The sequence below is a fragment of the Equus caballus genome, chromosome 3 (assembly GCF_041296265.1).
Source record: "Equus caballus isolate H_3958 breed thoroughbred chromosome 3, TB-T2T, whole genome shotgun sequence".
Classification (NCBI taxonomy): domain Eukaryota; kingdom Metazoa; phylum Chordata; class Mammalia; order Perissodactyla; family Equidae; genus Equus; species Equus caballus.
In genome coordinates this window covers 87,294,369-87,317,843 of record NC_091686.1, presented here as the reverse complement: position 1 = coordinate 87,317,843, position 23,475 = coordinate 87,294,369, and the positions used below count along the sequence as shown (strand labels likewise).

The 23,475-nt window shown below is 37.5% G+C and overlaps 1 protein-coding gene across 1 annotated transcript; it reads right to left on the bottom strand.

Annotated features, from left to right (window-relative positions):
• Positions 1 to 7,848: 7,848 nt before the first annotated feature.
• Positions 7,849 to 21,707, bottom strand: COMMD8 (COMM domain containing 8). Its single transcript, XM_023638140.2, has 5 exons — positions 21,526 to 21,707; positions 16,539 to 16,694; positions 12,706 to 12,858; positions 9,924 to 10,079; positions 7,849 to 8,780 (listed from the first exon to the last, which is right to left on the bottom strand). Exons 1-5 carry the CDS (start codon positions 21,589 to 21,591, stop codon positions 8,760 to 8,762), a joined length of 552 nt encoding a protein of 183 aa, XP_023493908.1. The 5' UTR covers positions 21,592 to 21,707; the 3' UTR covers positions 7,849 to 8,759.
• Positions 21,708 to 23,475: the final 1,768 nt, after the last annotated feature.

The window sequence follows — 23,475 nt, the reverse complement described above, 5'->3', positions numbered from 1 at the left end:
TCTGGGCTGAGGATGGCTTGCTTGAAAAATTCTCTTGGCTGTCCATCATCTCTGAATAATTATTTCACTCCTTTTGACTTTCCCCAAGGAGACTCAACCTGAGGCAAAGATCTTTATACAGAGATTCAGGTTTGGGAAAGCAGGACTCATTAGGCTAAAGAATAGGAAAATTACTATCTTGCCAGTAATGGAACACCTCTTTGGCTACCACCTCACCTAAAACTTGATTGAACCCCAAAATTAGCTAAACTTTCCAAATCAGTCTCCCACCATGTTAATTCATAGCACACTGTACTATAGCTGGGGCTTTCAAAAGCAGGTGCTATATATATATACAGAAAGAAATTCATGCCTTCTGTTGCCTCTCAAAATCCATTAAGCTTTTTGAATGTTTTTATTCCTTGTGTTTTTAAATCTCCTCTAATCAATTTGCTGAATGGTCTATCTACCCTCCTACCAAGCATAATTGTAGCTAATTCTTATCCTGATTGGTATTACACAGTTCTTGTAAATAAAATAATCCCTTTCTCCCTCTTTATTTTTTAGCAGGCAGAACTCCTTTAATTGCAAAAAAAAAAAAGTTACAATATTTTAATGTTCTTTTGCTTTTTTGACACAAGCATTTGCTTTCTTACATAAGCAGATAATGCTTTTGTACACCTACCAGACCACTGAAAAAGCCAAATGGCAAGAATTAGTATTCCTGGAAACCTATAGAAATTTTCATGAAAAGGGACAGGTTTAAAAAATGCAAAGAAAGGAAAGGTGGACTCCTTACTTTTATAATTCAAGTTTCTATTTTGTATCAATATATGCTGCATTTTCTGATTGAAACTGCTATTCTGTCTGATGACATCTGTGATTTTCTGTAGCTTCTCTTTACATCTGAAATCAAACTTTCATACAGGGTGTTTGATTGTACTCTTTGTTAGGGATTTGATTAAAATATTCTAGCCATTTCATTAATTCCTTTTTACGTGCTTAACATATGAGATGTCATGCCTTCACTATCTCAAAGACTATCTGTGGACAAAATCCATGAAACCTATAGACTGTGAGCTATACACATGAAAGAAGAAACAGATTTCACTCTAAGCAGAGAATCAGTGAATAGGAAACTATTTGGCGTCCTCCGATTCCTGACCCTTTGATCTTCATGGCCTTTTTTCTATTCTTAATCATTCATTGAGTAATCGTATATTCTTGTAAAATGCAAAATCAACTTACATGCAATCAGGTATGGACACAAGAAATGCTTGTGCTCTCGACTTCAGGACTCACAGATACCCTAGCCGTCAGAGGACTGTAGTTCACTCAGTATTTTTGTTAATAGTGTGGCTGTGCTATAAAGTAGGTCGCTGTTTTTTTTGCTTTGGTACTACAAGATTTTAAATGTTGCAGCAAATGAAAGAAAACATTTGAAGGCTGGTGTCAAAAATCATCAGCTATACTTACAAAAGCCGTGTGCAGCTTCTGAAATGTAGTTTATTGCTGTAAATATGTACAATTTATGTTAGCTTGTTTATTCCTAAAACATAAATAAAACCTTTTTTATTAAAAATGCCTACATATAAAAAGCTTACTTTGTACAATGTTTAAAAACATGCAAGATTTCAGGCATATCTTTTTATAATCTTTAAAAACGTTTAGAATTCTGACTCTATTATTTGAGAGCTTTTATTGTAAAATTTAATACAAAGCTAAATCCCTTTATTTGGAAGAAATTCTTTGCAGTATTACCCAGCAATTGGAGAAAAAAATACCAGCACTTTTCCAAGAGCTTATTTCTGTACCATTTTGATTTTTTTAAAAAATATTCTTTAAGATAACACGCCTTACAAACATTTGAACGTATGGAACATTTATATATTAGGAAAAAAAGAAGTGAAGTCTCCTTGTATTTAAAAATGATGCCTAAAACGGACTTTAATAGCATCCATTTGTGAGGTGCATTATGTCGATTTTTTTTTAATCTCCACTGTAAATATAAATATTAGAGTTGGCCTATTTGTCAGTTTTTCCTAATTTGAAGACCTCCAACTTCCGTACTCATTCTCTCCCTTCAGAAAGAATATGTTGACAATAAAATAATGAACAGAATAAAGGTGTGAAGCTCATTTATCCATTAATTGGCGGTTAGAATAGCTTTTCAATAAAAGTCTAAATTTCAGCCTAGGGACAACTTTCACATCCATCCAGCAAAATAGCTGGGAATCAGCCCTCTATCAGCAGAGTCTTGGCCTGCAGAGCTAACAGTGATCCCTGAGACATCCTACATGGGCTACTATTCCAGAAGACTGTGTTATACATTGGGAGATATAAATGGCCACCCAATTTTGTTTAAATTAAAAAAGAAACAAATATATAAGTAGCATACTTACAATTTTCTATAAGGATTATAGACAATAAGAAGCTAATGTAAGGTTAGCAGCCAACATCTTCCTAAATACAGGAATGCAAGAGCAATGGGAAAAGACAAAGATAAAGATATCAAACACATCTTCTCTTCTCAGCCTTGGAGAAAATTACAATTTAGACGGGAAGACCAACAAAGTAAATGAGAGCAAGGCAAACCAGCATAGTCACACATTCACAATAACTATAAAGTGAATATGAAAGCGCCTGGCTAGAACTGGGTAAGAGAGGGTCAGAAATGTCACTCTTAAAAGGGTTTGTCATATGCTGGCATGCAAGGAGGTTCTCCTTCCAACACCTGGGAAAGTGTTTGTGCACACAGTTTATCTGTGTTGTCACTAGTATCAGCCAAGGATATGGAGAAATTGGAACCCTTGTGCACTGTTGACAGGAATGTAAAGTGGTATAGGCACTATGGAAAACAGTATGGAGGTTCCTCAAAAAATTAAAAATACAACTACCATATGATCCAGCAGTCTCACTTCCAGGTATTTATCCAAAAGAACTGAAAATGGGATCTTGAAGAGGTTTTACACTCCTATGCAGCATTAGTCACAATGGCCAAGAGGTAGAAACAACTTATATCGCCTTTGACAGATTAATGGATAAAGAAAATGTGGTACATACATACAATGGAATATTATTCAGCCCTAAAAAGGGAAGGAAATCCTGTCATATGTTAAAACATTGATGAACCTTGAGGACATTATGGTTAATTGAAATAAGTTAGTCACAGAAGGACAAATACTGCACAATTCCACTTATATGAACTATCTAAAGTAGTCAAACTCATAAAGCAAAAAGCAGAGTGGTGATTGCCAGGGGCTGGGGAAGGCAGAAATAGGGAGTTTCTGTTCAATGGGTAGAGTTTCAGTCATACAAAATGAAAAGGTTGTGGAGACCAGCTGCTTAACAGTGTGCACAGAGTTAACACTGCTGTACTGCACACTTAACAATTTGTTAAAAGGGTAGATTTTGTTATGTTTTTGCCACAATTAAAATAAGAGAGAAATGCAAAGTGGTACAGCCACTTTGAAAAAGTTTGGCAGTTTCTTACAAAGTTAAACATAGTCACACAATACCATCCAGCAATCACACTCCTGGGTCTTACTCAGTTCCTTTGAAAATTTGTGTCCAAATAAAAACCTGCCTGTGAATGTTTACTGCAGCTTTATTCATAATTGCCAAGAAGTGGAAACAACCAATTTCCTTCAATAGGTGAATGGATACACAAACTGTGGTACATCTATATAAGGAAATATTATTCAAAGATAAAAAAGAAATGAGTTATCAAGCCACAAAAAGGCATGAAAGAACCCTAAATGTATATTGCTAAGTGAAAGAGGCTATAACCATCATAGACCAATTCATACTGGCCCTATCGTATCCTATTGCATCAATAATGAAATATCAAAGTTACCTTGCAGGGGCAATGAGCAAAAACTACAAATCATGTAGCAGCAGCATGCTCAGAAGATGGAAACCTTGTCCTCAGATGACCTCAAGCCCCCTAGGAACCAAAAGTTCCCTAACTGTAGAACTTGATATAAAGAGAAAGCAGCACAGAGAACCTAATAAGAAGTGAAGGGTCCCTTGATTTGTAGCACACGGGACTTACATGACTGTTACACTCCCACCCTCCAATCAGGTTCCGCGATGCTAATATTTTGTATAACCACTTCCACTCCCAACTCCTTAAGTCTGTCCCCACTTCAGCTAGGGAAGACAGATTTGAGCCTTGCTTCCTGTCTCCTTGCTGGTCTGCCATGCAATAAAGCTCGTTCCCTCAAAAGCCAGTGCTATAGTATTGGGTTCAGTGCACATCAGGGAGCAAACTCTTGTTTGATAAATTCAGTCTAAAAAGACTACATCCAGTAGGATCCCAATTATATGACATTCTGGAAAAGGCAAAACTATAAAGACATTAAGAAAAATCACTGGCTGTCTGGAGTTCAGAGGAAAGTGGAGAGGGACGCATAGGTAAAACATAGGGGATTTTTAGGGTGTTGAAATATTCTGTACAGTGGATACATGACATCAGGCATTTGTCAAAGATCAGAACTGATCAACACAAAGAGTGAACCTTAATGTATGCAAATTTAAAAATCATTTAGGAAGTGAGGGGATCCCTGCAAAGAATACAGACTAGGGGAAAAAACCTAACTGTACTATAAATGTATAAAACCACCTCACTGAGGGAGTGGAGGAAAAAGGTACTGACCTAAGCAACTTTGGAAATGAGCGGAGTCTGTAAAACTAAAACCAAAAGGAACTGTAAATAAAGTTGTTTCCCACATCCGTACCACAGGGGTAAAGATTAACGATGTGGATACTGCTATATACACGTATATATATGATCATATATATATATGCACACACATGCATACTGGACTTGAACAATTAGTCAAAAGATAGTGGATGGTAGGAGTCAAGTTTCCCACTGCTGGAATGTGAAATTACAGATGAGGAGGGGTAATAGGCTAGAATATCCATGTAGCAATGGGTTAGAGTTGGGGACGAGGATCAACTCGTGTGGAACTTAATATGGATACAAATGATTTTATAAAAAGTACTTATAGATATGTATCTATACAGAGGTTAGTTTACAGGCATATATTTCTTTGTTCTGTCGGGTGAGAGGGCCTAAAAGAAAGAACACCCCAATAGCAGTAAGCACACCCAGATTGCTTTCCAACACTCTTCTTCAATAAAAGGAAGCAGGGCGTCTTGGAGAAATGGCTGACTCTAGCACTGGGCAGGAAACAGACAGGATGAGCATGAACATCTTGTATTACCAGAAAGTCAAGGAAATAAAAAAATCAATCAATTCTACCCCCATTAATAGAGGCTATGTCAGATGGACACAGGAGCCAACTGAAAGAGCTCCCAGTTGGCCAAAGTACAAAATATCCATGAGTCCATAGTATATAAATAAATGATTAAATAAATTAATAAATAGGAGAGCAGAAGCAAATCTGCAGGAGAATTCCAAATGATTTCTATAGATACTCTGACCCCAAGGAGGGGGAACACAACTTGCCGTTCCTTATATATGGAGTGCACATAGTGACTTCCTTCCGCAGTGTACAGTATGGAAAAAGGAGAAATAAGGAGCAACTTCACAGCGGAGACATCTGACAAACGCTACCTCAACCAGGTGATCAAGGTCAACATGAAGTCATAAATCCTATTAATAGCATGTACCCTTGATATGATGTAATGTAAATGGCACTTTCTCTCTGTGACATTCCTCCCAAAAACCCATAACCCAGTTTAAACATGAGAAAAACATTAAATTCCAATAGAGGGACAGCTTACAAAATATCTCACCCACACTCCTCAAAACTGTCAAGGTTGTCAAAAACAAGGAAAAGTATGGGAAATTATCACAACAAGAGAAGCATATAGATACATGACAACTGAATAGAATACACTGTCCAGGATGGAATCCTGGGAGAGAAAGAAGACATTCAGTAAAAGCTTAGGAAATCTGAATAAACAATGGGATTTAGTTAATAATCACGTATCAATACTACCTCATTAATTATAACAAATATACCATACTAATATAAGACGTTATTAATAGGGGAGCCTGGATGTAGGCTATATGGGAACTCTCTGAACTATCTGCTCAATTTTTCTGTAAATCTAAAACTGTTCTAAAAAAATAGTCTATTTAAAGAAAGAAAAAAAAAAGACAAGCCATAGATTGGGAAGAAAATACTTGCAAGGCATGTATCTAAAAAACACTTCTATCCAGGTTATATAAAGAACTCCCAAAACTCAATAATAAGAAAACAATCCAATTAAAAAATGGGCCCGTGGCAGAGTGGTTAAAGTTCCACATGCTCCACTTCGGTGGCCCAGGTTCACGGGTTCAGATCCAGATCCAGATCCAGGGCACAGACCTACCCCACTCATCAGCTACACTGTGGCGGTGTCTCACATACAGAAAAATAGAGGAGGATTGGCACAGATTTTAGCTCAGGGCTAATCTTCCTCAAGCAAAAAAAGAGGAAGATTAGCGATGGATGTTAGCTCAGGGTGAATCCTCAGCCAAAAGAAAAAAGGGCACCAGAGAAGATATACAGATGGAAAATAAGCAAAAGAAAAGATGCTCAACATCATTAGTCATTAGGGAAATGAATATTATCAAAACTACAATGATATACTGCTACACACGTATTAGAATAACTGCAATTAAAAAGACTGACCATACCAAAAGGTGGCAAGGATGTGGAGGGAGAACTCTGATAGACTGTGGGAGGAATGGAAAATGAAAAAATTGCTTTGGAAAACAGTTTGGCAGTTTCTTGAAAAGATAAATATAAACCTACCATATGTTCCGGCCATTTCACTCCTAAGTATTTACTCAAAAGAAAGCATATGTCCATACAAAGACAGATAGAAGAATGTTTAGAGCATTCCGTGTATTATAACAGCCCAAAATTTTAAACAACCAAAATATCCATTAACAGGCGAATAAATAAACAAATTAAGATAGAACTCTACAACAGAATACTTCTCAATAATAAAAAGGAATGAACTAGTGATACATGCAACAACATAGACAAAACTCAAACTAATGCTGAAAGCCAGATCACAAAAAAAAAAAAAAGAGCACATAGTGTCTGATTTCATTTATATTAAACTCTCAAAAATGTGAAACAATCTACAGTAGCAGGAAGCAGACAGTGGTTACCTGGGTGGGGGAAAGACGCAAGAGCAGGGATTACAAAGGAATAGGAGGAAACTTTCAGGAATGACTGATATGTTCATCATCTTGATTGAGGTGATGCTTTCATAGGTGTATGTAGGTGTAAACGTGGCCAAATTATCAGATTTAAATATGTGCAGTTCATAGTGCAGTATACTGAAATTAGATTTCAATAAAGGGGTTAAATACGCTAATACAGCGATAACACGTGATGAGGGAAATAAGCAGAGCCAGATTTTTTCCTTCTCAAAGGCAGTACTGCATGGAGGGCTGAAATTCAAAAGGGATCTCTAGATCAGTATTTTTAAAGTGCTGGTCTGCAAACCATTACTGGTCCATAATGACAGAAGGAACCTGCACCTCTCTAAGCACGCCGTTTAGTTCAGCTGATTTTTTTTTCATAACCAAAATTGCTCAGTACATTGAATAACATTCAAGCATAAGCTCCTTATCTAATCACCAACCTATAACAAACAGTCCATAAGCGGGCATTAGTCTACAGATACACTTTGAGCAGCACTGTCTAGACCACACTCACATATTTACTAACCTCTGTAAGCCTATCCTCATCTGCAGGATGAGAATAGTATGAACTGCTCTGGACACCTCAACTAATAGCCTGATGCTCTAATGAGCTGTAAAGTTGCAAAGGGCAGGTACCAATTAATCATGTATTGTTGCGTTATGTAGAAAGTCATCTGAAATAAAACAACATATAAAAATAAAAGAACATTTTTTATTTGTTCAGAATGCGTTTTTAAACTGAAATTAAAAATGGTTTGTTTCTCCAATGAAGTTGTTAACATCCAAAACTGTTAAATTCAATATTAAGAGTTTATAACAAAAATGGACCTATATGCATTCTTGGCTAATATATGAATAGTAATATATACACTATACATTGGTATCCATTTCTTTTTTCATCAGAGCACACTCTCCCAACCAAACATAGAAATGCAGAAGTAACAGTGTTATTTTCACTTTTTTCTGTGTTCAAGTATAAGAATTTAGTTTCTAGAATTCATAAATTCATAAACTCAAAACTGTTCCAATAAACTTGATTATTTTTTCTTGTTCATATCTGAAGAGCTTCTTTCTCTAAGAAATTTTGCATTTTATAATCTTTCCTTTGAAATATGAGAAAGATATGGAATCTCCTGAGTTACATATGCAGCTTACACATTCTTTAAAAGCTATTTTTTAAAAACATTACAAATTAATCATATATATCCATAATACATGTCCTTGCTATTCACATACTTCTTTAAGCAATATTCAAGTATATTTGTGCTTTGTATGTTTACATTACTTTAGAGCCTATTTTTAGCTTTCAATAAAACTGTTATAGCTATAAAGATTTCTCAAATATTTAATAAATGAGGCAAAAGTCATTACAAAAATATAAACAGCTATTATAGCTTTTTCATTTTTTATGCATTTCCTGGCAACCATGTAATTTCCTGTTCCTTAGATACGTTGACAAATTTTTATCTTTGATCTCAAAGCAGCTGCTTTCTCAGCTTGGCGTAATAAGTCAGCACATCACAGGTTTTCTGAACACACAGTATTCGCTCTGCCATATCAGTTGTAGCAGTGGATTCTGAGTGTTGGTATTCACTACTTCCAGTTATTTCAACTGCATGACCACCTTAAAACATAAAGCGGGGGGAGAGAGGAATCAGGTTAGACCAGAAGGATGCCAATATCTGCTAAATGAAATGCTTTGAAATCTCTGAAGAAGGGCCTGCAGAACTGATAACAAGCAAGGACAATGCACAGTAACTCATGGCATGTGCCTGCCAGGATCTATGGTTCAGAATCATCTGTCATTTATACCAGGCTCTTCCACACACCCCGTCAGACATTTAGCCCCAGCCAAAGGTAAGCCAGGCTACCAGTTTGGTTACTGGGCATGTGGCCCAGTCAGGAAAGCACCAAAATGGCTTGAGTAACTGCAGAATATGGAGGGAAGCTGAAGTATACCAGGGTTTAAAAGAGGCAGACCCAAGAAGACTGGTTAGTAGCAAGAGAGGCTGGTAAGAATAACTGACTTTAACCATTGACACTAGATCACTGGAGAAAATGCTAGCAATAATGAAAGGAATGTATGTACACACAGATCATTATTTTTCTTTCTTTCTCACAGCAGCAGTTTCTACTGTTCTCATTAATTAAACCCTATGAGTGGTTACTGTTACTTAGCCATTCCTTTGTAAATGTAAAGTTTTTAGTCATCCACTAATTCTATTTTGTCTCAACCTGATTTTGTCATAACTACAAGCCATATTTTGTCTCCCATACTTTGAGGATTATAAAAGTAATTTTTTTCTACTTGTCTAGTTAAATAAGACACATTTTTCTTCAAGTCACAACCATTTTAAATCATAAAAACTCTTCAGAATCAACTAATTTCACAGCCTCAAGGTAAACATTTTATTTTTATCATTAATGAGTACCAGAGCAAAAACAATCTAGCAGTTACAACAGCACTTTTATTTTTTTCAAAAGCACTATTATTTTTTTCAAAAATAACTACTTGATAAGTTACGCTCAAAACTTAGTAACTAAAATAAGTTATAACTCATTGAATATCTAAAAATAGAGATGCAGAATACACCTACAAGTATTTTCTGTGCTTGACAAAAAATATCAGGAAAAAGAGAAACAATAAAAGTGAACTACGCGTTCTTCTTACATTGCTCTGATGTTGTCAATCAAAACTTAAACACTTTAAACTGTACAAGAAAATTAAAATACCTTATTAGCTGTACAACAAAATTAAAACAAATACCTTATTAGCTGCTTCCAAGGAATTTATTAGATTCTGCAGCTCTTCTTTATTCATTTCAACAGAATATGGTTTGACTTCACCATTTTCTTTTACATCTAGATGAAGGTTTAAAAGTGGCATTTGTAATGTAGCAATCTTGTCACTAGAAAGTGCAAGCTATTTAAAATGAGGAAAACAGTAATTAATAAGTAATAAAAAGGACTATATTAAATATGCATCAGAGCTTACTAACAATACATTAAAAAAAAAAAGAGTACTCCTGTTTGCTATCAAGTACAGGGAAAGGTAGAAGAAATAAACAAATTAAACCCATGCCAAACCAACACATGTTTGAACAGAAAGAGAGAAGAGAGTAAATAAACGAGGGGAAGTAGGTTAGGGAAAAAAGACAGTAAGCCAGCACTCTGTGGGAGAAGCAGGAATCCAGAGCAGAGTTACGGCTGGGAAGTACTGAATGGGTCCAATGCAGCAAGAAACAGGGAGAATTCTTAAATAAGTGTAAAGATACCTACAGGATGGAAGTCCATCTCCAAAGATACTAAAACCACTGGTAAACTCTAAGAAATTAAGATGCTTCATTCATGATCAGCTAACTCTCTACTAAAGTATTGATAAATATGCAACCAAGACAGAGCCATCTTCAATTAGAGCCACTTGACAAAAACATTCAACATATTTACCTCTCTTTCCACTTTCTGTCTAAAAAGAGTATCCTACAGGAAATGGAAGAACCAAATATTTATGACGCTAATACTTTTTGAAATAAGCACTATTGATTCATTGTCAGATGGCAAAGGGAAATTCAATTTTCCTGGAATCTGAGCCAGAAAACCCAAGAATAACTGAATCTTTGGAGTACTCCTACTTGCAAAAATTTACTTGGGCAACCGTAAGAGGCTCCTTCCCAAACAACCAACCTCAAAGCATCTCCCTTATGGTACACAGACCATAGAATCAAATCCTTAGATTTCTTTCTCCAAAAAAGCAACTCATAAATCTCTGAGATTTGGAAATATCACCTTTGGGTTGTCTACCTTTTGGATAATTCTCCTTCTCAATATTTCCAATAAATGGTTTCTCAGCCTATGCTTGAATACCACCAATGATGGGGAGTGTGGTAACTCAAGAAGAGGTTAAAATAATTTTCAGATACTCATAGTTTTTAAAAAATTCTTCCTGGGGCCGGCCCGGTGGCACAGCAGTTAAGTTCTCATGTTCCCCTTCGGTGGCCTGGGGTTCAGTGGTTCGGATCCCGGGTGTGGACATGGTACCGCTAGGCAAGCCATGCTGTGGTAGGCGTCCCACATATAAAGTAGAGGAAGATGGCCACAGATGTTAGCTCAAGGCCAGTCTTCCTCAGCAAAAAGAGGAGGATAGGCAGCAGATGTTAGCTCAGGGCTAATCTTCCTCAGAAAACAAAACAAAACAAAAATTCTTCCCTAGGTTCAACTTAAACCCATCTTATTGCAAATCATATACTTTAGGCCTTTGTCCTACCACCTGAAGCCATAAAGCATATATATAATCCTTCATCTACATGACTTTTAGTCCTTTAAAGATAACTGTTATATTTCTACTAAGTTTTCTCTCTTCCAGGTGTTTCAAAGCAACTTCATGTACCATGATTTTAAGTTCCTGGTCATTCTTTCCACTTGGGCTCCAACTTGCTTAAGCACGTCTTAAGTTTGGCAGCCAGAACTAAAAGGATTATCAAACCAACTAAACAAACTAAAAAGATTTAAGAGTTGAAAACACACTATATTAGAACTGCTACCCCTTGCTTGGAACAGAATTTCTACCAATGAAACATAAGACTGAAACATACTGCTGACTCAAGCTACACTTTGGTAAATCAAAACAACCAAATATTTCTCATATATGCTACTATTAGCATATCTCTCATATCTTTTATATTTATCCTTTGCTTTATTTAAATGAAAAATCCTCTACTTAGGTTATCTCTGCTTAGTTTATTTTGCTTTATTTGGTCCACCACTGAAATGTGCTATAAAATAATTTTAAATTTTGACTGTATTATATTACATATTAAATAGATCTCTAGTTTTGTGTCACCCTCAGATTTGATAAGCATAATACTCATAAAAATGTTGAAGATGACTGGGCCAAGACCAGAATCATTGAGACCTCTTTCTGAGCTAACACAAATTCATCCGGATTTGTTTATTTATCCACTTATGACTCCGTCTGACTGTATTATTTTTCTACATTTTTCCCCACTTTATCCAGGGTCATGCTGAAATCAAGAAACACAATGCATTTGTTTTCTCCTCATCTAGGTCTAGGTACCCTACAGAGGATGGAAAGTTGGTGTGAAATTGTTCTTTATGAACCCTACTGATTATGACTCTCTTTTCAAAATGTTTCTTAAGTGCTGTTTTAATAACACATTATAGATTTCCCCTGAGGTAGAATGACATTTACCAATCTTGGGAAGACTATAAAGTCTATAAAATTCTAGCCAAACATAAAATGTTGAATATATACACACATACTCCTCCACTACTTATGACATTTAATCATTTACAGTTCTATTTAATTGAACTTATTATCATTGTAATGTCTATACACACGGTTTGTAGTGTACTGATGTCCAAATTAATGCAGAAAATGTCATTTTAATTATCTTTGATACTTTTTTGGGACAATGTATTCTCAAAAGAACAGAAATTTTAGATATATACATTGCAAAAAATAAATACTTCTTTCTATCCCAAAAATGAAGTTAAAAAACATACACATTCATAAATAAATAGATTCTCACCTTTAACTGCCAATCGAAATCTTGTAGCTGTGCAGAGGAAATATCAACTATTTCTTCTAACAGAGCCTGCTTGATTTCGTCTTTCCTACTTTTCAAGCATTTCATGATAGCTTCTTGATGAAATGAATTCAACTGACTCAATTGCTGAAATACCTATGAAAACAAAAATAAATGTTTAGGAAATAAGGGAAAGGGCCTTCCTATTTAAAATATACATAGTTCCATTCTCCTTTCACATACCATTTAAAATGGTAGTAAATGAAAAAAAAAGAGAAATACTTCTCTAACTATGAAAAGAACAGATGAGAATATACAACCAGCAAACAAGAAGTTTTAACAAATTTTTGCAAAACAGAAAGTAAAGGAAAAGGGCTGACTGATGAAGCAGCATGAAAGTGAGTGCATCCTTGGACCACTAAAGCTGGTATGACTATATTAATATATCAGACAACAGTCTTTAAGGCAAGAAGTATTACAAGAAATAGAGGAGGATGGCAAAAGGGTGACTCAACAGAAATATATAACAACCAGAAATCTGTGTGCACCTAATAACATAACTTCAAAATATATAAAGTAGCAAAACTTGGCGGAACTGGGTAAATCTACTGTCATAATTAGAGATGTTAACAAACCTCTCAGTAAGTGACAGAGACAAAAAAATCAGTAGATATAGAATTAAAAAACACTTTCATTCTATTTAACCTAATCTACACACAGAACACTACATCCAACAATTGTATAACACATATTGTTTTCAAATGTATATGGAACATTCACCAAAATGAACCACATCCCAAGCTATATGGCAAGTCACAACAAATTTCGAAGAACTGGAACCAGACTCTGTATTTTTGGGCCACTGTGTAATTAAATCCTAACAGATAAAAAATTTTTCCAAATATTTTCAAATTAAGCAAGACGGTAACACAGTACTAAGTGAAGAAAGAAACAAAATCAATCTTGCACAAACTCTTCCAGAGAAAAAGAAAAAAGATACTTCCTAATTCGTTCCATGAGACCAGAATAAAACTTGACACTCTGACACAGACTTTATAGGACAGAAAAATCATAGGCCAATATCACTCAAATATAGATAAAAATCCTAAACAAAATATTGGCAAATCAAATCAAAAGACATATAAAAAAAGACAATACATCATGACCAAGTAGGATTTATTTTGGCAATGTAAGGTTAGTTTAACACTCAAAAATCAATGTGAGGCACCACATTAACAAAATAAAGGTGAAAAATAATAAATTCAGGAAAAAAGCATTTGATAAAATTCAATACTCAGTAATGATAAAAATTCTCAGCAAAGCAGGATTTGCAGGAAATTTCTTTCATCTGATAAAGGATATCTATAAAATGACACAGCGAACATACTGAATGATGAAATAGTGAACACATTCTCCCTAAGGTCAGGAACAAGGTGCTGCTTTTTTCCCCAACACTGTCCTGAAGGCGTTAGCCAGTACAATAAGGGGAAGAAAACAGAAATTAAAGGTATTAAAATTGAAAAAGAAAATTACTGCATTCAAAAAAATCCAAAAGAAATTTTATAAACTATTAGATATAGTAAGTAAATTTAGAAAGATTGTTGGACACAGAGTAGTATATAAAAATCAACTTTGTTTCTACACACTAGCAATAAACAATCAGAGAACAAAATTAAAGAACATCAGAAACATCAGTTACTTAGAAATAAATCTAAAAAAATATTTGCAAGACCTCTACACTGAAAGCTACAAAACATTAGAGAGAAACTGAAGCCATTCTAAATAAATGGAAGGTTATACCATGTTCATTGATAAGAAGGCTCAATATTGTTAAGATGTCAATTCTCCCCAAAATGATCTAGAGATTCAGTTCAATCCCCATGCTATGGACTTAACCGTGTCCCCTCAAAATTCATATGTTAAAACCCTAACCCCCAAGATACTTGGAAATGAGGCCTTTGAGAGGTAATTATGTTTAAATGAGGTCACGAGGATGGGGCATGGTATTAGTGCCCTTATAAGAGACACCAGAGAGTTTGCTCTCTGTCTCTCTCCCTGGGGCCATGTGAGGACAAAGCTACAAGGCAACCATCTGAAGCCAGGAAAAAAGCCCTCAGTATGGAACTGACCACCCAGCCTCTTGATCTTGGACTCCCTGGCCTCTAGAACTGTGAGAAATTAATTCCTGTTGTTCAAGCTACCCACTTTATGATATTTTATTACGCAGCCCAAGCTGACTAACACTTCCCATCAAAACTCCAGCAAGTTTTTTGCTTGTAATTGACAAGCTGATTTTAAAATGCATGTGAAAATACAGAGGATCTAGAATAACCAAGGCAATCCTCAAGAAGCAGAAGGTTGAAGTTCTTCTACTATCAGATATCAAAACTTACATAACGTAATGCAGCTTTAATTCTGCAGTAACTAAGAATATAGTATCAGCAAATATAGAAAAGCAGACCAATGGAGCAGAATAAAGAGTCCAGATACAGACCCATACATACGGTCACCTGATTTACAATGAAGGCTGCACAGCAATTCTATGGGGCAAGAATGGTCATTTCAATAAATGGTCCTAGGTCAAGTGGATATTCATTTGGAAAAATTTGAACTTGACCCCTACTCCATATAAAAACATTAATTCAAAATGAATCAATGACATAAATTTGAAAGCTAAAACAATCAAGATTCTAGAAGAAAACATACAAAAACATCTTCATGACCTTGGCACAAATATTTCTTAAACAGGGCACTAATGGCACTAACCATTAAAGACAGACTGACAAACTGGACTTGAGTAAAATTCAGAACTTCTGTTCATTAACAGAGTAAAAAGGCAAGTGACATAATAAAAGAGATATAAAATACATACATCTAACAAAGAACTCATATCCAGAATATCACCCAAATCAAAACGAAAAACACATAATTCCATTTTTTAAAAAAGTGGGCAACCTACACAAACACGCCCAAATGATTTCTGACAAATGTACAAAGGCAATTCAACGGAAGAATACCCCATGATCCTGCAATTTCACTTCAAGATGTCCTCTGAGAAAGTTGGCCCATGTGGGTACAAGGAGACACATACAAAATGTTTGTAGCAACGCTATTTGTAATAATGAAAGAGCAAAGAAACAATGACCTAACTGTTCATCAGTAGGGGACAGAAAAATAAGTCCCACTAATTTCTATCATCAGATACTACAAGCGGTTAAAATACATGAACCAGATTTACATTTATCAACATTGGTAAATCTAAAACACAATGTTGCCTTAAAAAAACAAATTATAAATGGATACATTGTTATCATTTACAAGTTACACATTTAAACAGCTCAAATAATTGTCTATATTGCTTAAAGATGTACGTGTTCATACAATATAGAATACAAAACATGCACACCAAGTTCACAAGTGGGTGATCTCTAGGGGAGGGTGGCGTACCTGGTGGTATTTAGGTATATCTGTAATGCTCTGTTTCTAAAACAATCACACAAACATGACATATATAAAGTAAAATGTTAACAACTGTTTAATTATGGTAACGAGAACAGAGGTGTTGGTTATATAACTTTCAGTTTTCTTCTATATGATTTAAATGTTTCACAACTAAAAAAATACAAACAACCAAAAACAAAATTACAGACACCCAGAACTTCTACTATCAGATTTTCCACTTAGGATTTTGAAGTTTTTCTTGCTATACAATATATACTTACTGATAATGGCCCTTGTATTATACGGGGCCTAAAGACCAATTTAATAAAAAATCTGAACACTAATTATTTTTTTTTATTATTATTATAAGGTACAGAAATTTTGAGTGAAGTTACCTCTTCATCAGATAAATTTTTACCAACTACAGCTTTGAAAAATTTGGTAATATCTTCTAGAACATGCATCCATTCTGCTGACTCCCAAACACTCTGATAATCCTGGTAGACAGGATAAGTTCGGCCACAAATGCCATCAATTATTTTGTGAAGAAGCTAGAGAGAAAAAAGGAAATAAATGTAATTATAAGTAAAATTATTAAACCGCTTTATCTTCCTTGGAGCAAACAAATGTTGTTGGGAGAAGTTCCTGTTAACCACAAGAGCAAATGAGATTGAAATGTAACTATTTTTAACATTATTCTATTAATTCAAAGTTAAAGAGTCACAAAAAAAGCCAGACTTTCTATAATTTTGTCCACCTTCAGAAGCGAAAATAATTTTAAAGATACACTGTTTCCCCAATGTTCCTGAAAGGAAGGTGGTGAGTATAAAAGTTTCACCTTGGGATTTCTTAGACATCATATTTATACCAATAACCAAAAAAAAGGTACAACTCAAGTCTTTTACTGGAGATCTACAAACTTCATTTTGCCTTGCCTCCATTTTTCACTACATTCATACTTCTTTTGGTCCACCCCAACAAAGTCAACAGTACCTTTCTTCTCCATTTTTACATTTCTTTTTCTCTATCCTACCTCAATATCAGCAATGGAAATCCTAACACACATATAACTGAACATAGTGATTAAGACGTTGGATTTTGGAATGAAACTAACCAGTGTGAATCCTAGTTCGACTACTTAACTAGTTTTACCACGTTAAGTGTTCTGTGCCTCTGTTTCCTCATGAGTAAAATGAGGATATCACCTACCCCCATAACGTTGCTGTAAGGATTAAATAAGAATCCATGCAAATCTCTTGGCACATTCCTGGCAGGTACAAAGCACTTAAACATTGCCAGCCACTGTTATCATTCTTCTTATTATTATCATCACTATTACTACTCCTACTAGCACTATGTTCCATGCCTTTAACATACACTGACTGAGTACCTACCATGCCAGCACTATTCTAGGCAAATGATTAATATGGTTTTCTTTCTCAGGGGATATTTGTGTCTTCTAAGAAGACTATTTGAACCCAAATAACTTGGAAATGCTTTTAAGCAGCAAGCCTTCTAACTCGTTTCCCTTGGATCATATTCTACTCCATTTTAAGCAGTAACTCCTCTATAACACCACCTATATCAGCACAGAGAGGAGCAACTGGTGACCCCACTTCCAACCACGGCTAATGCTCTATATGAAGAGAGTTCTCATGTACCATAAATCCACCAACATTCTCAATTTGAAATTCATTCAAAATTCTCTACATATATTCCACCTTTTCCCAAAGTGTCCCCATGCTAAAACAAAACCCAGAACTCAAACAGAAAAATAAAAGTGCTATCTTTTTTGGAATATAAATGTTTTTTCTTCACTTACGAATATGCAGTGAGCACTTCATTCCAGTTATTAAACAAGTTAATGGAAATATAAACAAAAAATAACTATAATAGCTACTTTTTATGGAGCCCCAATTGTGTACCAAACACTGCTGATCTCCTCACTACAACCCTATGAAGTAAGTACCGTTATCCCCATTTTACAGATGAGGAAACTAAGGATAAATAAGACAAGGTCCTACCATACCAGAGTCCTAGTTCATTTGCAAAAGGCAAACATATCAATAAATAAATGCACTTAAGAGTGATAGGAGTCAGAATACAAGTTTACAGAAGGTACAAAGGAGCAGAGAGGAAGCAGGGGAAAGTCTATCTTAAAAAGATGAGTAGTTGGCCAGTCAAACAGGAGAGAAAGGCATTCTAGTCACAAGCAACTGCATATGCAAAGGATGCACATGAAATCATATGGCTCAACCTGGGGGATGACAGGATACAAGGATGGAGAGGTGGGCACAGGCCAAATCATAAAGGGCCTTGTACACAATGCCAAAGAGCCTAGACTTTAATCTGTGTTCAACAAGGAAGCAACCTTTTCACATATTTGCATTATTTTTCCATAAATCTGACAACAGGTCGGGAGATCTAAGGAGAGAAAAGGGAAATAGAAGGTGAGCCCAAAGGCCCCCATCTTCAGTTTACCAGCAGGATTAAGGGGGCCCACATTGTTGAGGACGCCCAAAATGAGGCAGTAGAGAAGTAAGAGAGACATGAAAAGGAGGAGGGAGCATGGATGATACTCAGAATTTCAGGCTGAGTGACTGGGTAAGTGGTGGTGCCACAAACTGAAAATGAGGCTACAGCCACAAAAGGAGTAACTCACGGGCAAAAGATGAGGAGCTCAGGCAAGGACACACTGAATCTGAGGTACCTGTGGTGTATCTAAGCAGAAGCCTGACACTCAGGGAAGAGATTTTCGGCCGGATCCAGAGATTTAGGAGTCATCGACATACATGGCGGTAAGGGTTGCCGGCCTTATCTAAGCAGTAGGCAGAATGAACACAGGAACAGAAGACTAACACACAAGACTCACAGTCAAGATGTACCACATGTGCCAGCTTGGCCACTTACTAGTTTGACAACCTTCGGCAAGTTACTCAAACCCTCTGCTGACATTTGTTTCCCCATTTGTAAAATCAGAGAAAAGAGGTAAGATGGTTTTTCTTGATCCTGGTAGGAATTAAGTAAGTTAATTCCCTTCCACCTCCCCCACACTTCATAAAGGGAATAAAGCAAAAAGGCAGGCCAAGATTAGGGACTTAAAAAGCTACCTACCACATACCCTTTGATACCATTCTGTAGGCTAAGCCCCCAACCCCACCCTTCACCCATGGTAAATGGAATAGAAGTTGCACTATCAACCAAGGTGAAAATCACCACAATTTAAAACAGCAGATATTTATTGGGGCAATTAGAATTGTAATTCGGGAGATACAGATTCAGGTAGAAACCCAAAACGTGTCCTGCTAGGGAGTAAAAGTCAGGGGCTTATAAAAGCAAAGAAAGGAGATTGTATTACAAGGAATTTTAATTGGAGTTGGAGGCAGAGAGCTAGTCTTGGCTAAACATTGATTGACTAGTGATTCTATCTTCCAAAATCCACCATCCTCAGTCTTTGTGACCAGAATGTCTGTTCTCCTGCTGACTTTTCAAACAATTGCTTGTAACACAATTGCCATTTTGGCCCAGTCCAAAGGTTTGGCCCAGCTCAAGGTTCCAGACAGCAAAGCAGTTTCTCTGGAAAGGCAGCTCTGACTCCACTTAAAATGGCTCCACTATAGTCAATTTTTATATGACTTATTTAAAACTGCCTATCGATGACACTGAAGGCCAACCCACCAAAGCTTAGGATCCAGATAACTGCCCCCCGGGATAAAGCTGAGTTTAGTACGCATTGATTCCTTCCTTCCACAAACACTAATTAAGAACCCACCTTGAGCCAGACAAACTCTCAAGAACTGGGGACATAAAACAATGTACCCCGAAGGAGTTCAGAATGAGAGCGAGACCAAAGGCAAGCCAGCCAGTTAAGCAGTTGTGTTCAAGGAAGGCTTAATGAGGCCTGAATTGTTGGAGGACAGAGGAGGCAGAAGTCAACATATTAACATATTATTTACAATACAAAGTGTTAGTAAGCTGAAGCCAGAAGGCAAACAGAACCACCGCTCCCAGAGCTAACGCCGCCGCTCAGTTCTGCATATCCATATTGCTTTCTTTCAGGGGTAGACAAATTTCCCTCCCGTCTAATACTTAAGGCACTAAAGTTTTTTGCTTGAAAGTTCAAGGGAGAAAACACTTCTCAGATTTTCCTCTTTTGGTAACCATTGGGTTTGCTTCCTTTCACAGTTCACAGCCGAGATACTATTATATGTACTTACTGTCTCCACATTTCATCTTTCAAACTCACTAAAATTTTGCTGCCAGAAACAACACTTTAACCTGCCAGTGCCTTTGGCGTTAAGGCCAAACACACCAGCGTGACATATAAAGACTGAGCCACCTGACTCCTGCTCAGCTGTCTAGTTTTAGTCTCTCTGCTCTGCTGCTCACTCTGTATTTCAGCCTCTCAGAATTACAGCGGGTCCTCAAAGCCCCCGAGGACTGGCTCTCTTGTAGCCTCTGTAGCTGCTATTCCTTTGCCTGAAACACCCTCTCCCCTCTAGCCTATCTGGTTCCTACTCAGCCTTCAGGACTCAACCTAGAAATCGGGATTCTCCCGTTCTGGAAAGCCTTCCCTTGCCCCTTCAAATGTGGGCTGCTACCTGTCCAAGCTCATTCCTGGATAACTCGGTTTGGTTACCTTATTACACAGCAAGCTCCGCCTGGGCGCAGGCTGTGTCTCATTCACCAGTTTACCTTTTCCCATCAGGGCACTCAGCACACAGCAGACTTCAACGAAAACTGGCTGCACCAACGAATGAGGCTGCTTTTTTCAGATTCTCACCAGCCAGGTTCCTTCTCAGACTTGAGGTGCCAACCTCTTGAGGGAAAGGCCCCCTTGGGCCACCCTACCTATAGTAAGGCGCCCAGTTACTGGTAGCACTTATCAATTTTTTTTTCTGTCGCCCTCAAGGGGGCAGGATATCCTTCTCTAGGTCACCACGGTGTCCCCAGAACCTAGGACCATGCCTGGTGCATAGAGAGCATTCGGGAGGTACGTGTTGGATGAATGAATGAAACGTAAATGAGAGGCTGCAAACCGCCGACTCCACGCTGTAAGTTTCCAAAGTCTACGTGGCAGCTCCGCCCCCAGCCCAGGGTCCTGGGTCCCTGGCCGCGCGTGGGCCGGGGGCATGTCTGCGCGCAAGGCCCCTCAAGGGACAACTCCAAGCCGGGGGGCGGAGGTGGCACCCCAAGCCTAGGGCTCCTCGGCTCTCTAGGGGAAGCAGGGGGCCGGCCACCCGAAATCACTCCCCTTCCCCCTCCCTTCCCCTGCCAGCCCAAGCGAGCCCAGCCACGGCGTCCCGGTTGACCCGGCCAGTCCCGCACGCCAGGCCGTCCCGGCGCCCCGGCCCCGCGCCGCCAACACCGCACCCTCCTCACCTTCGGGCCCAGCTCGGCTGGAAGCTTCTGCAGCCGCCACAAGGGCGTCCCCTCTTCCGGCTCCATCCCTGTGCGAAGCAGAGCCGGGGTCACGTGACAAGACCCGGGCCGCTCCTCCTTCGAGATGGCTCGCCCACGTGACTCTCGCTGGTAAGGGCGGGGACAGGGCGGGGAGATGCAGGGGCCCCTGTGCGCGTGCGCAGAGACGCTGCTAGCGCTCTCCTTGTAACTAAGGGGCATCGTTTTCTGCCTGGTGGGACGTTGTGTAAACACTCTTAAACTATTTTATTGAAAGTAGATTTGCAAATCTCTCAAAGCATTTTGCAAAATTTTCAGAGTTCTATTGACCTTCCTCTGCACTCTTTAGAAAGCCGTCTGATAAGGGTAATGATATTTTGGGGTGCCCTCGGGGCCACTGTCCCGGAGGTTTGGCATGTCTCTTACTAAAGTGTCCTGATTTGGAAGGTAAATTAAGGATTTACTGTGCGTGAAATGCTTTATATAGATTATCCTAAGAAGAAGGTATTATTTTCCTCCCCATTTCCAAGTAACAAAAGTAGAGAAGTCATTAAGGTTGTTAGATTTAGCAAGTAAAAATACGGGACGCCCAGTTAAATATGAAACTTAAGATAAACAACGAATAACGTAAGTCTTTTGTTATGAGTGTGCCTCAAATACTGGGCAGAGTATTGCATGGGACATATTTACACTAACAAATTATTAGTTGTTTATCTGAAATTCAAATTTAACCGGGCGTCCTGTATTTTATCTGTCAACCTTAAAAGTCACTTACCCGAGCCAAGTAAAAGGCACAGCCTGAAGTGAAAATCAGTCAGACTCCAGAGCCACACTCAACGTTGGACTAAACCGAAAACCAAAACAGCCTTTCTGTGATTTCTCTCATTATTATAGTTGTTCCTTGAATCAAGTGCTAGAAAATGCAGTGGTGATAAGACAGTCCCTGCCATCCAGAAGCGCACAATTCGTAGGAGACAGAAACAAGAATTACAATCTGATATAAATTTAATAATAAAGTAGTGCAAAGTGATGAAGCATCCCACAGAGGGCAAAGTAATTATTTTAGTCTGTTGGCTATGCAGAGAAAAACTACTCTTTAGTGACATCCAGATTTAGCGCAAATGCCCTTTCTCTATTCGGTGTCCCACCTCGTGGAGGTGAAAGCAATTTCTTCCTTCTCTGAATACTCATGGCTGTCCTTCACTTAAAATATTTACCACTGTCTAGTTCTTAATGTAGATAGAATGTGCAGCTCTCATTGTCCCAACTGAAACATAATTGCCTTAAGACACTTTGCCTTTGTGCCTAGGAGCTCCCAAAGAAATAGCAGTTAATAAATGAGAATCTATGTCTACCTAATCTATGTCTCTTAGTAAGTTTACTGAGGGTAAGGTCTGTTTTCTAAGAAAAAACTAAATATTATATATTATAATATTTGGAATAAAAATATTTATCAAGCATCTACTATATGGCAAAAATTTACATATTTTATCTTACTAATCCTCACTATAACCTTCTGTAGTGGGCATTATCTCAACTTTAAAAGATGAGAAAACAAGCTTCCTGAAGTAATATCGACCTCGTCCAAGGTCACGTAGGTAGTAGCTGCAATGTCACTGGTCTGAGTTTGGAATTGGTGTCTCAGTCTGTGTGCTTCACTGGCCCTAATGAGGAAAGAAAAGCATTCTGAGGTGATATGACTTACTTAAGGCCGTATGACAGATTACTAAATAAGACAAAGAGTCACACTGAGCAGGGTCCAAGATTTAGTCAGAGGACACAGAATTAGTTCCTGATTTCTCTTTCAAGCCTCACTGGTACCATGAAGAATTGGTCTTTCTTTTGGAACCTGGTGGTAACAAAATTTGTATTTGTATTTGTTTAACTTGTAACAAATAGAGCTTTTCAAAAGTTCACAAAGATTGAGAAAGA